We start from the raw sequence: 17,398 nt of genomic DNA, 5'->3' as shown, positions 1-17,398 counted from the left end.
CAAGGATGATGTAGCTTTAACAATAATAGTTTTACTATACTGATTCTATGAGAATAGGGAAGCCCACACTATAACAATATCTCAGAATTGCGTGATATAAAGTGGCAATTGTGTGTTATGAAGTCAGAATTGTGTGATTATAAAGTCACAATTCCTTATAATTGGACTTTATAACACACAATTAACACTCCAATTATAAGGAATTGTGACTTTATATCACACAATTCTGACTTCATAACACACAATTGTGACTTTATATCACGCAATTCTGAGATAAAAAGTCAGAATTGCGAGATGTAAACTCGCAATTGTGAGAAAAAAGTCAGAATTGTGAGATAAAAAGTCGCAGTTACCTTTTTTAATTTTTATTCTGTGGCGGAAACTAGCTTCCATTGTGCACTAATAATGTCAACGTTGCAATGGCATTATTATTTTGTCTGCAAATTTTATGCAATTGCTTTTTTATTTCTTATAGAAAAGCAAAGTCAGTTTACTCTGTGGCCATATTTGCAATGCCTTCAGCCATGCAATACCAACTCCTACCTACAGTTAGTCTGGCTATCACCAGACCAAGCTCAATCTTTTAAGATTGAACATTGGTCTAAGGAGTCTGCTATGTATTTTCTGCTGCACAAGAGGTGTGATCAACGGGCATAGTTCAAATGACTCTGTACGCAATTGGATAGTCCTTCAACCAATCAGACCAACGATCCAGGTGACGTCATTTACAGAGTGACACAAAAACTCCAGGCAGGAAATGTGTAACCAAACGTGTTGATCAGCGGTTTGCAGAAGCAGCAATGGAATCAAGCTATTTTTGCAGGTTATGCAAAAAAACATGAAAGTTAGTGGTATTTACACCCACTCGAGCGAGTTGTTTGCTAAAAAGAAGCCATTGAGCATCGTCAAGAGGTTAAAAGGAATTGGACAGAGCCGTAACGGCTCTGGAATTGGATTGGATTAAACCCACCAATAGCGCGCCAGGTGGATAAGCCAGTTTGTGATTGGTTCCCGCAAATTTGTAAATGAAGCAGCAGAGATAAATGTACAGGTTTCCAGCCTGAGCTGCAGGGCGAAATCAAATCGCCGGCAGATCAGGCTGGGTTTACCCAGTCTAACCTACAGTACTTAAATGGGGAAATACTGAAGTTTAAAAAACTGCTTGCCAAATTCACATTTAAATCAGCAAAATCTTACATGAACTCTCCCATAAATGCCATCTATGCAGCTGCAGTTGCAGTATGTGAAAGTATTTTCTGCTTCACATGAAAGTACATTACGGAGGACAAGTCACGTTAACTTCATTTCTTAACATCAATGTATTTTATTAAAAAGTAACAACTTGCTCAGCTTCTGAAATAACTTTTTGGATGATATCACCAGGTCCTCTTATTTTTAAACCGCTTCCCCAAAAAACCTGCCAGAGACCATTTTAAGATCAAGTCATTTTCTAAAGGATAAATCCAAGTCCCTCCTAACATTTTATCAGTGTAAAAATGACCTGAAAACCATACTTGAGTAAAAGTACAGATGCCATACAGCAAAAAAATACTTTCACAAGCTATACAAGTTACAAGTCACCAATTCCAATATGACTTGAGTAAAGGTCTTGAGTACTGTTAAAGTCAGATACTCTTAAAGGGTTACTTCAGGATTTAGCATTAAGCTTTGTATTAGTAGAAAACCTGTAGTATTTTCGAATTACCATGCTTTCCACCCTCATATCTCCCTCAGACAAGAGATTTATGTATTTTTTGTCTGGAAAAAATCCTCCGATGACGCAAAAATCGTCATTTTGCGTCATCGGAGGATTTTCTGGCCAGAGGCTAAAGACTACAGCCAGTAGTAGGGGCTGTTCCGCATGTGTTCAACCCGCCCATACAGGGTGGGATCTCACTCACAGAATGTACACAGTATCAGCCGTCTTTCTTTGGAAGCTAAGCTAGCAGGCTCTTGTTCTGTGGAGAAAGCTGAATAGTAGGAGAAAGCTGAGTAAGTAACCATCCTCCTTTTCCCGGACTTGTCCGGCGGGCGAGATCGTTCAAAATGTCCGGGATTCAGCTTTTGCTTTCTGCGGTCGCCATTCATTGTTTACATGCACACCTTTCAATCTAACTGAATTCATTCCGATTGGTGAATTTGAATGTAGTGTTTACATGAACGCTAAACAAGTGATCATATGATGATCGTTTTACCAATGCTAAGAAAAATTCCCGCTCCTCCGTGAGAGATGCGAGACCCGGCGCGTCTCAGTAATGACGCCACCGGCCTCGCGCTGTTCTCCCGCGGCCATCAGCCTCGTCCTGCTCGCCACAGTAAACATGATGAATGGCGACTGTAGAACGCAAAAGCCTAATCTCGGACATTTTGGACGATCTCTAAATCCCTCGCAAACTCATCACGTAGGCTATCTTTGTTGTTTACAACTGCGCACTCTTACCGGTAGGCGTGGCCTCCTAAGGCAGCGAACAAGTGCATTCTGGGAGTTGTTGTCTTTCATCCACATAAGCCAAAAATACATTTTCTGGCTTTTCTCAGTCTAGAAAGCTCCAAATTCAAAAATTTCTTCACATTTCTTCTACTTAAATGACCTATTTTAAATACACATTCATCTTCCCAGAGGTGAAGTATCCCTTTAAGTATTTTACTTGTGCTGAATGTAGACTCAAACATGCACTAGTCCTCAACAACTAAAGCCCCTTTCACACAGAGATTCCGGAAAATACACGGATAATGTGTCCCGGGATCATTTGATTTTGGTTCGTTCACTCTGCCAGTGATTTTCTGGAATCTGTGAGTGCGTTCACACACATCCCGTAAAGACATGTGACATCAGGATGTGATAACTCCTGTCAGATGTCAGTTCTGCTGATAACTCCTCCTTCGTCATCACTTGTTTCAGTCATGTTTTCATCTCAAATGAAACACCTGCGATTCAGCAACTACCTGCTAATGCATCACATTTGCGTAAAGTAGCCTTGTTGACAAGTTTGGGTAAGGGCAAAACGCACAATATATAGTACACTCTATGCCCCATAGATGGCGATATCACATCTTCTGTAGCAGAAATAAACTGCTGCAGAAAAAGTTAGGTGCCATGCAAAATATAATGAGTAACTGGATCACTTATCACAAAAGTAATGGAATAAAGAGTGCATATACTTACATTATACATATACATTACAAAAATGTACTGATGTTTTGGAATGATTGAAGTTTTGCTCGTACAATGTGAGAACCACATGAGAAAAAAAGTTATTTTACATGTTTTCTATTCCGTCGCGGAAACAACCATCCATAGAACTAAGATAATTTACATGCAGTTATTTTTCCATATTTAAAACAGAACTGAATTCCTCATGTGCAACATAATGACCCATGTCATTTTTAGATCTGAGCTTTTCTAGGCCATCTGTCATTGTCTACAGATATGTGCGTGCCTTGTTTGCTAAAGCTTCAGGAAACATTTTTCAGGAAACATTTCTTGGTTGAGGTGAACAAAAAAGCTTCCTCATAGGTTGAATATTGATCATCCAAACAATCTGAACAACTTTGCTTGTTCTGCAATTGACGCAGAGGAACTTGTGGTTATTTTTAGCTTTTTGTTTCAAGTTGAAGTCACTTTTAGTTTCAAGGCCACTTTTATTCCAGCCCTGACTGAGATCAGGAGCACAAAAAACAGACCTCTTGCATTTCACTTCTGCACAGAAGCCAGAAGCCTATTTGCGTGTTCATATTATTCAATTGAAGTCTGCATACAGTATGGCTTTTACAGTATATCAAATAAACTGCTTTTGAAATGGCTACCATTCCATTTATTTCCATCCTTCTTTTGTCTCTTGCAGCTGTTGGCAGCAGCAGTCCTGATGAGCAAGGTCGTCCAAATGAAAAGTTGAATCGTGGATGCAGATTCAGCAACAAGAGCCAAACTGGAGTAAATGGAAGAGTTTCAGACAAACGGCCACCACTGCATCCCAAACCACAAGGTAGAGAGTTGCGCACAATATGCATACACGCATAAATCCTTACTCAGTTCCACAGTGTTGATAACTACTCATGCATATCCATACAAATTTACCAGAAGTACATGCTAAACCACTACACACAAACACGTCTTCCCCTTTACAACAGTCTCTGAACACTAAATGTTACCACTAACGGAATTCAAATCAGCATGGCTACTGATTAATGCTGAAATAACACTGCTGAAACGAGTAAAGCATTCTCAGAGTGTCCTTGAACCCCAGCTTGATTACTAAGCAGAGTGTGTTTGAAAAGTGTGAATGATTTCCTAGTGATTTGCGTCACAGTTAAACATTTGTGAAGTTCCTTTGGTTTAAAAAAAAAAAAATAGACAATCCTAGACTGTAATAATGTCTTTACTCTTCATGTTTACTGAAAAGTGTTCAGAACATTGACTGCATATACGATTGTTGGTTTCAAAATGTTTCAAAGATCGACACTGGGCCGGAACAGAATTCCTCCTTCATAGATCAGAAATTGTATCGTTCCTCTATATTCCCATGTAAAATTAAAGGCAAAAAGTCCACTGACTTAAACCTCAAAGACCACACTCACTTAATTAGAGATGTGTGAATTGAGTGGGCACCCACTATTTATATCTGGATGGAGCCTTGAGCTCTGCAGTATCTCCAGCCCATAAGATTGACTGAGATTAGCTGTGATTTGCTCACCACAGGTAGAGACAGAAGCCTGCTTCCAGATGCACTTGATCTCACCTTGCTGAGAATTATCAGGTTCCATCGCAACACACTAAAGCTGCACTGCCACCTTGTGGTGATTACAGCTTCCAGTTTAATAACATTAAACCAAGTGCTTCCTTAAAACTTCTTCACTGAGGGGTTCAATATGAGAAAATATTTCATAGAAATATTCATTTCATCTATAAAGTAGTTCTGCCAAAAATATTGTCATCGTCCAGCTCAGTTCAGTTCTCATACAACAGCGTCAGTACAGTCAGATCAATAATATTGTTGAATATTAAGTGACCCCCAACTAAGCAAGCCAGAGGCGACAGTGGCAAGGAACCCAAACTTCATCAGGTGACAGAATGGAGAAAACAAACCTTGGGAGAAACCAGGCTCAGTCGGGGGGCCAGTTCTCCTCTAGCCAATGAACGAACATGGTGTCATTATGATTCAGGTGGCATCACAAGTCAGAATTCAGATCAGGATCTGTAGGATTCAAATATTCATTCAGTTCCTTTTACTTGAAGATCAATTCATCATGCAGGCATGGAGCCGAAAGCTGGCAATAGGGTCTGTGCGGAGGACCTGTCTGGTTTTTGTGGTCTCTGCTGAGGATCTGTGCCGATGGCTGTCAGGTCGACGAGGCCTTCACAGGGGATTGTCTAGTAGACAAGGTCTCTGCTGACATTCAGGGGCTGCGTTTTGGTCATATCTAGGTGCAGGTCCACCTTCTGATCTGGATATGGCCCGGATCCGTCTGACTACGGTAACCTCAGGATAAGGATGAGACAGACAGACTAATATTAGCTTAGATGCCATTCTTCTTACGATGTAACGAGTACATCGGGTGTTATAGGAAGTGTTCCTGGTTCCGGTTGACCTAATTTAGTCAGCCTAACAATCATTTAACTGATTTGGAAAAATTGAAATTGGTAATGTGTTGTGTATGCCAGGTTTAAGAGATGTGTCTTTAGTCTAAATTTAAACTGACAGAGTGTGTCTGCTTCCCGAACAAGGCTTGGAAGACTATTCCAATCTCAATCTCTTTTCACCTTCCATGCTGTTTGCTATAGCTTGTAAAAATAATCTCTGTTCTCTTTGTGATTTTCTGCAGTTCCTCCTAAGCCAGCACACCTTCAGAGTCCTTTGACGGAAGTCTCCTTTCCTCTGGCTGCTGGAACGTTACTCATCATACCCAGCATGGAGGGGGGAGGAGTAGAAGGAGGAGTAGGGAAGGGCCGGGTGTCCAACCTCATCAGTCGCTTTGAGGTGAACAGGTAAACGGATCATTTTCTACTTCTCTTTTCTCTTTTACTGACATTCTCACAAATAAGTTAATTGATCTTGTTTGGTTTTCCTGAAGTTTACCTTGAAAACACTGTAAGTCGCTTTGGATAAACGCGTCTGGCTGATGATCAGTGTTTGACATATAGATTCTGCCCTATAGTTTGAGTTCATGGGTACACTACCATTCAAAAGTTTGGGTCAGTAAGATCTATTTTTATTTTTTTCTGAAAGAACAAATGTCTCACAAAGGTTGTAAAAACAGTTCAGGAAAATCAAAAATATATCAACACACATGTATCTTCTTCTTTGACCTTACACAAGAAGATAAAAAAGCAGAAGTTAGTTGTAACTTTAACGTTCAGTGTACAATTCTGTGTTTCTTAAGCATTGTGGAAAGAACTGGTTTTGTATGAGACATTTACTTTTGTGTTTGATAACTTCAACACGAGAGGTAAGATTAATTTATCAATTTATGCCTAGCCATCTTTTTTTCTGGTACAACTACATTGAAAGTGCTTAAAGCTGCGTACTTCAGTGTGCAAAGATTGATACTTTTGAATGGCTCATGTCTTACTCTAAATTATATTTTACTGCCAATAGAGCTGTTCATTCATTTGTAGGCCAACCTCTCCCTTTGGAATTTCTAATAGGTTTTTAAGAGTTTATGGTCTGTGGCTGAAGAGACTTCACATGTTAATCTACAACATTAATAGTGGTGTATAGCGTGTCTCTTAGTTGTTGAGGACTAGTGCATGTTTGAGCCCACGTTTAGTACTAGTAAAATACTCAAGTACTGTTAAAATCAGATACTGGTTTCACACACAGGCCTTAGATTAAGCCAGGATTAGGATTTTGATCAGTTAGGACATTTAAGTAGCTTTTATAAACATGCCTTAGAAAAAAATCATCTTGAGACAAAACTATTGCAATGACATGTTTTATGCCAGTACAAGTGGATTTCGGTTAAGACAGCTCAAACAAGGCTTGTGAAACTGAGGGTTAGACTTTTACTCAAGTCTTATTGGAATTGGTGACGTGTAACTTGTAATGGAGTAATTTTAACTGTAAAGTATCTGTATTTTTACTCAAATATGGTTTTCAGGAACTCTTTACACCTCTGAACATTATTTACACTGTCACTCAAACATGAATTTTGAAATCCTTGAATTATTTAAACATATGTTGAACACTAATTCATGTCTAAACACATAAACTCACATCCTTGTAGTAGTTATGTTGCGTCATATGTTTAAAAAGCATACAACAGTTTCCAAAATCACATTAGGGACAACTGTGTGTAAATTTTCTATAGCAAAACAACTATGAACATCTAATTTCCAAGGACACTCATGGTCCCATTGTACCAAATATATTTAGTTAGTCAGGAAGTTTTTTTTATTGTATATTTACAGACGCATTTGATTTGAATTCTATAATACCAAGTTGAATTTTAATACCAAGTTCAAGTTGCACTATTCATAGAATGATCTTTGATCTGTACGTTGCATAAACAGCCTACATTTAGGCTTATTTATTTAACTGTATTATTGGCAGAAGAATTGTTTATTCTGATTTATTATTAATACATTATTTAATAAACATTGGTGTCTTCTATCATATTGCTTTCGCTGCTGTTTTATGAAATGTATAAGCCTCTTGATTACTGTTTTTACTATTGTTATGTGGGTTTAAGCACTAATGGCCCTTAACCATGATGCATCTGCTTTACTGCTGTAATATTCACTACAGTCATCTGCTATAAGTCTGTAGCTTAGCATTGGTGTCAGGTCACTGAGTTTGCTCATATGAAACCAAATGGCCACCGTAACAAAATGGACTGACCATTAACCCCAGTTCCGCACAAATAATTCCCTGCGAGCCCTTATCCTGTTTTGCCTGCCTTTCTAGTGCATTGTTTTGTGTGTGGGTCAGAATCTGTGCAGGAATTCATCCTGTAAGCTCTGAAGCAAAGTGAGGGAGCAAGGGTTGATGGAGTAAACCAGGGTCTAAAATTTCTGCAGCTGTTTGGCCTGGTCCGACACATACTTACTGTATGAATGCTAAACAAAGAGCCATGACCCCAGACAACTGCATGGGGTTGGTTTACAACCTCATGGGAAAAAACAATGAAATCCATACTGTCCTACTTGTGTGATAGCAAAATTTTTGCCTAGGATGTAATTACATTTTATCGTACCAGATTAATAAGACTTAGATTGTGTTAGCAATCCACAGGTCTGAAGCGTTTTGAGCGAAACACTGAACAATATATTAGATGGCATATATTAATCTGTCTCAGCGGTCCAGAGCTCAGCGGTATATTAATAGCCGTCTGTAATCTGGAGTGTTAACTGTGGTGCACTCAGATCCACATCTCTGTTCTCTATCTCACAGGAAACGCTATCTGATCTAGAGGGCAGGTGGGCCATAGACAGGGAAACAGCTGGAGGTGCAGGATATCTGTGTGTGTGTGCTTGTGTGTGTGCGCTTGTGTGTGTGCATGTACCGCAAAGCCTTATGTTGTGGCTTTCATTTTGTTCGGTTTATTCTTGCTTACATGAAGTTATGAATGTATCACGTTTTTACGGTTTACTTATGTGGAGTTCTGATTATTATTATTAGGGATGCACAATATATCAGTGACCATATCGTCCAAAATGATCATATCTTTATATCAGAATTGGTCTGATTAGGATGTTATTAGAAGCAAATTATATCAGTTATTGTCCACAACAAAAATATGTACTATTGTTATTGTCACAATTTCTATATTGTGCATCCCTATTGTTTATTATTCATTATTGAAGTAAAGTATTCGTATTATGCCGCTCTCTGGGATACTTAATGATCGGTCTATCGCTAGATTTGACATGATCATTTCGACTCGGCATTAGTGGAGATGCGATGCTAAGATGTTGTTGTTGTTGTTTTTGAAGAAACAAAGTCTCAGCTTTCTCTATGGTAATTTTTTACTTGTTTCTTTACTTCTGAAATTAAACAATAAATGCTGTTGACACTTTTTAATGTGGTGTACACCAATTGTCTTGATTATAATATATTATATATTGTAATATGTTTTGTATATATATGTAAAATATTTGAATATCTCATATTTTGAAGCGGAGTCAAGAAGTCAAAACTAAATAATTACATGAATAGAAAGCTGAGACTTTCCCTTTTCATTAAGTGCATGAAACATTTCTCTGGTCAAAGTGACTCCATTTGATGGAGCAGATCTTCTCATGTTTCTTATCACGTAGTAAAATAATTTCAGCTTGAATCAATATTTCAGGTCCATTTTATTTATTTATTAAGTAGCCATGTGGGATCATATACAGTCAGCTGGTCATTACCACAAAAAAAACCTCTTCAGGATGATAAAAGCGTGACTAGTCTCTCTGGATGCACTGCATTTGATCTCTTACATATTTAATAGTTTGCTTCCACTGTTCCTGAAAGCATTTTGTTCAAAAGAGAAAGACCATCTCACTCTCTTGAGTGTGTGAATATGTGTGTGTGTGCGCTCGCTTGCATGTTGGCATGTATTCTGAAGTAGGGCAGCCGCGTCTCACGGGACGCTCTGCAGCCGAGTTCTATACCTCTCCTCACCCTCCCTGTTCCTCCCATCCTCCTCCTATCCTCTTTTCCTCCACTACTCCCATGACTCACACATTCACACGACGTCCCCTGCAACACACACGCAGACAGAGGAAGTTTGTTCAACACTTAATATTTAAGATCACACTTACATGCACAACACATTTTTCTCTGCATCTTTCCGTTCGCACTGTTCGTCGTAAAAGTTTGTTGTTGGGTACAGACGAGTCCTCTGACTTTAAATAAGGTGACCTTCCTTACTCTCTCTCTCTCAAACACACAGTCACACAGACAGTCGGAGGGAGGGCGCTCCACTGAAGCAGGTCAGCAGATCTCCTAACTCCAGCCCGCCTCATAAGAACTACCAGAGACAGACGGAGCAGCCCACAGACTCCAGCTCCGGTGCGAACAGCCCACGTCATGCTCTCAAACCCCCCAATGGGGTTCTAACACAAATGAACAGAGAGCGGGACATGGATGGAGTTACGCACGACACAGTTCCGGTCGTGAGGATAGAAACGCAGGCACTGCTGAATGGAGATGCCGCCAATACGGCTGAGAGGGCAGTAATGGACGAGGACTGTGTAGATCTGCCTCATGCTCGCATTGACCAGGCCGAAGAGCCGGAGAGGAAAGCACCTGAGCAGCAGGACGTGGTGATGAACAGCATCCCTGAGCAGAAGGTAAGAGATTTTTGTTATCTGAGGGGATTGGTGAGGCATACTTTGTCATAATACTGCAAAGATCATCTCAGATATTGTCAGTGTGTGTGAGTGTGGTTATGGAGTCGGTATTGACTCTCACACTGAAAGTTATTTGACACCTCAGGCCCGGCTATGTGCAATGTGCTGTCTCATCCGCTAGATTTACATGCTGACGTTTACATGAGTCTCGGTTTTTGACCTGTTGCCTTACAGACCAGGCCTTCATTTCCTCTAAAGAAAACATTGCAGATGGATTAATGCGTTCAGGTTTTTTTTTTTTTTTTTTGCTTTTAAATACAGTTGCTATATATGACCAATTTTAATGAAAATCAATAAATATATGTATTTCATTAAAATTGTTTGCTATATAGCAACTGTATATATATATATATAATCTTTATATATCTTGTTATCTGTGTATATATATATATAGAGAGAGAGAGAGATTGATGATATATATATATAATATTATTATTATTATTATCATCATTATATATATATATATATATATATATATATATATATATATATTAATAATGAGATATATAGATATTGATGATGATGAGATATATATAAAATGATAATGATAATAATAATATTATATATATATATATATATATATATATATATATATATATATATATTTATAATAATAATTATTATTATTATTATTATATATATATTTATTATTATTATTATCATTTTATATATATATATATATATATATATATATATATATATATATATATATATATATATATATATAATAATTAAATATATAATAATAATAATAATAATAATAATAATAATAATTAAATATCCATCCGTCCGTCCATCCATCCATCCATCCATCATCTGGATGGATGGATTCACTTCCATTTGTATTATTTCATAGTTTCATTATTTTGATATTAATTAATTGCGTTTAGTATGTGTTTATTTTTTTATTATTATTAATATTTTTGGTCACTATAAAATTCACATACTTGTAATTTTGTAGTTATTATTTTATATATTATTTTAATAGTAATTTAAAAAAAGAATTAGATTGTTTTATTGTTTTATGCATTTTATCAATAAAATAAAATAAAATAAAATGTTCTTTCATAAAATGTAAAGTTTTTCTGTGAATGTGAACATCTGTGAAGCTTCTAGAACACAGACCTTCCATCTTCTGTCCATGCCAGAACCTCTTTCATTGGCTTTACTTGTTTCCTCTTATCCATCCTTTCATTTCCTGTCCTCTGAGGTACGTTTCAACAATATTCTTCAGTCAATTGTGCCAAAAGCTGGATATATTGGAAGTTAGTTGGTTTCTTTCATCGGCTAAGTGGTGCAGGGTGTCCGAAACAGTTCAATGGTTATTTATGTGAGCTGAGGTTGTAGATTCTGATAAGAAAAGATAGGCTATGTGTCTTCAGAGTGCTGACAGTCAGATACTAGAACTCTTTATGGTCAGTGTGCATCAGGAAGTTCCTTTAACAGACCTCAATGTGTACAGTGTGCGTATGCCAGTGGACGTTCATCGTGTATGGGTGTGATAGCGAGAAAGAGGGGAAGAAATGTTATGGTGAGGTGAGGAATGTAGGTGGAGTGGGAGTCAACTTCTGAATTGGCTTTGCCCTTGACCTTTATGTTCAGAGTTCTGTTTCCCTTCAGCCATGTGAGCTGCTGTGCTGAGCTGGGTGACACAACAAAGGATTTCTGCAGTGTTAGTTCCCTCTCAGCAAAATCCAACAAAAATCTCTTGTATAATTTAAGTTCAAATGAGCTTAAAGCTCAGAACTTTAGACAATCTGAATAATTTATAGTGCTTCAAGTAGAGTTGTAAAAGTTTGAAATCAAACTTGTGTAAAAAAAAAAACATTTGATGGTGAATAAAGGTCATGTTCTAACCTCAAATGATAATTTATATTTTGCTAAAAGACTAATATATTTTTTTAAATTATGACATTATTTTCATTAGTATATAAATAATACTAGTATTTGTTGTACTGCTATTAATTATGTCCATTTTTTTCTTTTTTATTAAGAAAATATATGATTATTAAAGTTATTATTATTCTAAATGGTGATTCACACTAGATTCTCATAAGTATAACAAACTCAAAAGTAAAGTATCTGGACACATTACAATAATGGCAATTGGGGAAAAATTGCTTAAATGTCATGAAAGAATTTCACTATTCAAACATAGTTATAATATAGTTATAATTATATTTTTTTCTTTTTCTTTTTTTTTGTTAAATTTGATTATATTTGGGACATTCACCCTCAGATCTTTAACACCAACATTTGCATGAATCGCATCATGAAAGTATAAAGAGATGATAACTGATTTTCATTTGCATCTGATACAATATAGTTAATATATCGAACCTCTTTTGTTTAGGAAACCAATGAGCAGAAGCTCTACAAGATAGCGAATGAACTTCTGCAGACAGAGAAGGCCTATGTTACACGACTTAACTTATTAGATAAGGTAAGTGCTCATTTAGTTTCTTTCATGAGGGCATGCAATGCATATATTTTTTTTGGTTGACTGAACTCTTGTAAGAGGGAAACCAGGTGCATTGTTTTCCAATATGGCAATCTGAACATTTTAAAGCTAGTAGTAAGCACACAGATCATACATCATCTAACTCTGGCCCTGCTGTGCAGGTGTTTTATGCCAAGCTGATAGAAGAGGCAAGAAAAGACACATTCCCCGTGGATGTGGTGATGAAAATCTTTTCCAACATCTCTTCCATTAATGCCTTCCACAGCCAGTTCCTTCTGCCTGCCCTGGAAAAACGCATGGGAGAATGGTAAGGCATTCACACTCTCACTTTGTGGACATTAGTTTTGGTTTAATTGGAAGAAGTATGGTCTTAATGCTCGGAGACTTTTCTACCAGGACGTCAACACCTCGCATTGGGGACATCCTACAGAAGCTCACTCCCTTCCTGAAGATGTACGCTGAGTATGTGAGGAACTTTGACCATGCCATGGATCTGGTGAAGCAATGGACAGAGCGATCACCTCCATTTAAAGCTATCATTCTGGAGATCCAGGTGATCACTGATGCATGTATTAAACATGTTTTTTTTTTTTTTTTTTTTTTTTAATAACCAGAGAGCTGGATGACTACTTGAATGCCAATAGAATTAAATCATATAATACAATTTAATATTAAATGAGAAATTCAGTGTTATTCAGTGTAATTAAAAGTTGAAATTAAAGGAGAAGTTCACTTTTAAAATGAAAATTCTGTCATCATATAATCACCCTCATGATGTTTCAAACCTGTATGAATTTCTTTCTTCTGCTGAACAGAAAGGAAGATATTTAGAAGAATGTCAGTAACCAGGCAGTTTTTGGGTCCCATTGACTTCCATAGTAGGAAAAGAATATACTATGGAAGTCAATGGGACCCAAAAACTGTCTGGTTACTGACATTCTTCTAAATATCTTCCTTTCTGTTCAGCAGAAGAAAGAAATTCATACAGGTTTGAAACAACATGAGGGTGAGTATATGATGACATAATTTTCATTTTAAAAGTGAACTTCTCCTTTAAGTTAATTTATTGTACAAAATATATAGCAAAATAAATTTCACAATTTTTTGAAAACACGCAAAAAAATGTTAATATTTCTTGATAAGGTCAGGATGTTGGTAGATTTTATACCTGATATAAAAGAGAACTACCTCCAATAATTAAAAAATAGACAAAAGGGCCTTTTACAGCAGAAGAATGTTTTCATAGTTCCTATAACTATTGGTGGAAGTACCTGCTTTTCGCACCACAGGAACTGGGAACGATTTTAGTTTATAGGAATTAGCTCCTACTTCAGAGTAGGGCTCTAACCCAGCACAATAGGAACTACCAGTGACATAAGTGTAGGTTGATTAGCCGAACGCATGCCATACGAAACACTGTGTGTTTAAACGGCTTTTAAAAAAAGTTCCAGTCTACGTTTACTTAATGAACTGACTCCACAAACATTGAAAACAGCGATAGATGGACTGACGCCGAAGTCCAGACACTTCTCAACCTTTATGCTATGGAGTTGTTGAATGCCATGCTTAAATGACGTCACTGACGGCCAGCTTACGTCAGAGCTCCTACTGGCGGTGTGAATGCAACCAGGAAAATTGCCCTAGGAAAACATTTAGTCTAGAACTACCCACAATTTATGAAGCCTCTAAATTGTGGCTGGATTAATTGCCCAGGACTGTGCTTCTCAAAAACATTGTGAGCTAAGTTGATCATAGAGACCATTGGTGCCATTGGTTCTGTACGATCTACTTAGGCTTACGATACTTTTGAGAAACGCAGCCCTGGCCGTTGTCTTTACTCTGTCTCGATATATCTGTATATCCGATATACCTTTTTGCCTTCTTTATTGTTTGTGGATTCATGTGTGCATGTTTGTGTGTTTAGTCTCAAGAAGTGTGTGGCAGTCTGACGCTGCAGAATCACATGTTGGAGCCTGTTCAGAGAGTGCCACGATACGAGATGCTGCTCAAAGACTATCTGAAGAAACTTCCACAGGATCACATAGACCGGCGGGATGCTGAAAGTAAGTTCAGGAGTGAACAGGTTTCTAAGACCGTCGTTAAACGTGACCTTTCTTAAATATGAAATCTTTGTCTTTGCAGAGTCTTTAGAGATTATTTCCATGGCTGCCACGCATTCCAACACTGCCATTAAGAAATCAGTGAGTGTTTTTCCTCTGCTGTACAACTGAATCTCTAGATTATGTCTCATTAGCTATTCTTACATCCACCCATTTTTATGTGCAGTTTGGGATATTGCATAAAAAAAAACGTTGGATGGAAACAGCAAGAATGCGCATTGATTAAAAAAATTTGCATAAAAAACGTATGCGCTCAATTGAGGCGGATACAACTTTTTTATCCAATAAGAAAACTTGCGCATAAACTATGATGAAAATGAAATTCTGAAATGCCTTAGCCAAAGTCTGTTGTCAAAGTGGTTCAGTATAATTACCTCAGAACTGTCTTGGACGATTGTGTTCCCAAACACACACAAAAACACTAAAAAAGTAATTAATTACTAGATTCTGATTACATTTTGAGCAGTGTAATTATATTACTACACTAATTACTCTCTTTTTAAAAAGTAAAAAGTATTTCTTTACTTGTGACTAATTAATTATTTAAATCCCATATCAGTCTTGACCAGTTGACAGACATATAGACATAAAACTGCTCTTTTAATTATTTTAAATTAATAATATAAAATTGCATAAATTATTCTTAAACCGACCAAAGTATTTTAAGGGAAAAGGTTACATTTAAAACATACATTTTAACATTAGACGTTCAATTTTGATGTTAAATCCACTATTGTTTTATATAGAATTTCTATAACATCTCCAATATATATATATATATATATATATATATATATATATATATATATATATATATATATACAGTATATATATATATATATATATATATATATATATATATATATATATATATAATTTTTTTTTTTTTTTTTTTTTTTTTTTTTTTTTTTATAAATTCTCCTAAATGTTTTGAAACTTCAAATCAGGCTAAAAAGCTGTATTTTTAAAATTAATGCAGCCAATGCTCATGTAAAAATAAAAATTTGCTTATCTCTTGAAATTGAAAAGGAAGACCACTTCATTAATGTTTCTGTTTTTGGTCTTTCTCTTTATCTCTTAGGAAAACCTTAAGAAATTGTTAGAAATTTATGAGATGTTGGGAGAAGAAGAGGACATCGTGAACCCCTCGAATGAGTTAATAAAGGAGGGTCATATTCTGAAACTGGCAGCCAGAAATACTTCAGCCATGGACAGATATCTCTTCCTGGTGAGGACAGCTAATTATTGTCCATGCTATTTCAGTCATTGATCAGTTACTATGAATATTTAGCTTTAAATAAAACAGTTTTAATTAGCATTTAGCAATTCATTTGCTTAAATATCTTCTCTTTCCTACAGTTCAACAACATGCTTCTGTACTGCGTTCCCAAGTTCAGCTTGGTGGGACAGAAGTTTACAGTGCGCACACGTATTGGCATTGAAGGTATGAAGGTGATGGAGACGTTCAATGAGGATTATCCTCACACCTTTCAGGTTTCCGGAAAGGAACGTACACTGGAGCTGCAGGCCAGGTACAGACCGTACCATCTGTGCTTGCATTTATAATGCATACAGAATATTATTTAGTTTTTAATGGTGTTGTTGCCTCATTACAGCTCTGAACAGGATAAAAAAAGCTGGATAAAGGTAAGAATTTAATATTCACTTTTTTATACTTGATGAATATTACATTGTCATTAGAAGTCCATTTTCAAAATTGACTTCCTCTGTGATTTAGGCATTCCAGGAAACGATACACATCTCCCTCCAGAAAAATGAGACCTTTAAGTCAGCATGCAAAGATGTGGAGGAAACATCGGTCAGTATTTATTCTCAGAAGTGTAAAATTCTCCTGGACTACATAACACAAGATTCCGAATGCTCTCTGTTATTGTAAGGGAATATTTATACATTGACATAACAGAAAGGGTTTTGCCATGTATTGGCTGTTTTTTTTATATTGATAGTATTTAAAATAATGATTAAATTACACATTTGAACAATAATTTAAATAACTGAATATTTGTAATTAAAATAATAATTTCGTTCAGTCTTTCTGTTTGCAAATTCCGCCATTTAAACCATGAATCCGCCATGGCTTTTAAAGGGAATGGGAGATGAGATGCCCAAAACACACCCATTACTCAATAAGAGAATAGGGACAACCCTTTTAGACCATGCACCGGGAGCGCCGACCATTTTTCCCATTGTTAAACTAGCAAAAGTGGATTCAGACAGTGATCTTGTGCCATGCGCTTTAGACCATGTGCTTAAATTGTTTATACATTTTATGTCTATTTTTCTATGTAGGAACTTAAGATATCGGAGCTGGGAAAAAGAGCCCCTCGCTGGATCCGAGACAACGAGGTGACCATGTGCATGAAGTGCAAAGAGGCCTTTTACGCTCTCACACGCAGGAGACATCACTGTCGGGCCTGTGGATACGTAAGCGGCAGCAACTAAAAACATTTAGTGTTTTTA

General features: G+C 36.8%; 1 protein-coding gene across 6 annotated transcripts in view; it reads left to right on the top strand.

Moving 5' to 3' along the window:
* The window catches only part of fgd4a (FYVE, RhoGEF and PH domain containing 4a), a 54,395-nt gene that overhangs the window by 32,438 nt on the left and 4,559 nt on the right, over positions 1–17,398 (top strand). For all 6 annotated transcript variants that reach the window (XM_081372845.1, XM_081372847.1, XM_081372842.1 and 3 more), the window contains 13 exons: positions 3,846–3,986; positions 5,824–5,986; positions 9,877–10,276; positions 12,690–12,779; positions 12,959–13,104; positions 13,194–13,350; positions 14,722–14,860; positions 14,940–14,998; positions 15,999–16,145; positions 16,277–16,449; positions 16,534–16,564; positions 16,656–16,736; positions 17,228–17,362. In XM_081372845.1, coding sequence (XP_081228971.1) covers positions 3,846–3,986; positions 5,824–5,986; positions 9,877–10,276; positions 12,690–12,779; positions 12,959–13,104; positions 13,194–13,350; positions 14,722–14,860; positions 14,940–14,998; positions 15,999–16,145; positions 16,277–16,449; positions 16,534–16,564; positions 16,656–16,736; positions 17,228–17,362 — 1,862 coding nt within the window. The remainder of the gene's footprint in view (positions 1–3,845; positions 3,987–5,823; positions 5,987–9,876; positions 10,277–12,689; positions 12,780–12,958; positions 13,105–13,193; positions 13,351–14,721; positions 14,861–14,939; positions 14,999–15,998; positions 16,146–16,276; positions 16,450–16,533; positions 16,565–16,655; positions 16,737–17,227; positions 17,363–17,398) is intronic.

This window comes from Scardinius erythrophthalmus (assembly GCF_964197995.2).
Source record: "Scardinius erythrophthalmus genome assembly, chromosome: 8".
In the NCBI taxonomy this organism is placed as follows: domain Eukaryota; kingdom Metazoa; phylum Chordata; class Actinopteri; order Cypriniformes; family Leuciscidae; genus Scardinius; species Scardinius erythrophthalmus.
The sequence above is the reverse complement of the archived record's forward strand: the minus strand, read 5'-3'. Positions and strand labels throughout refer to the sequence as shown.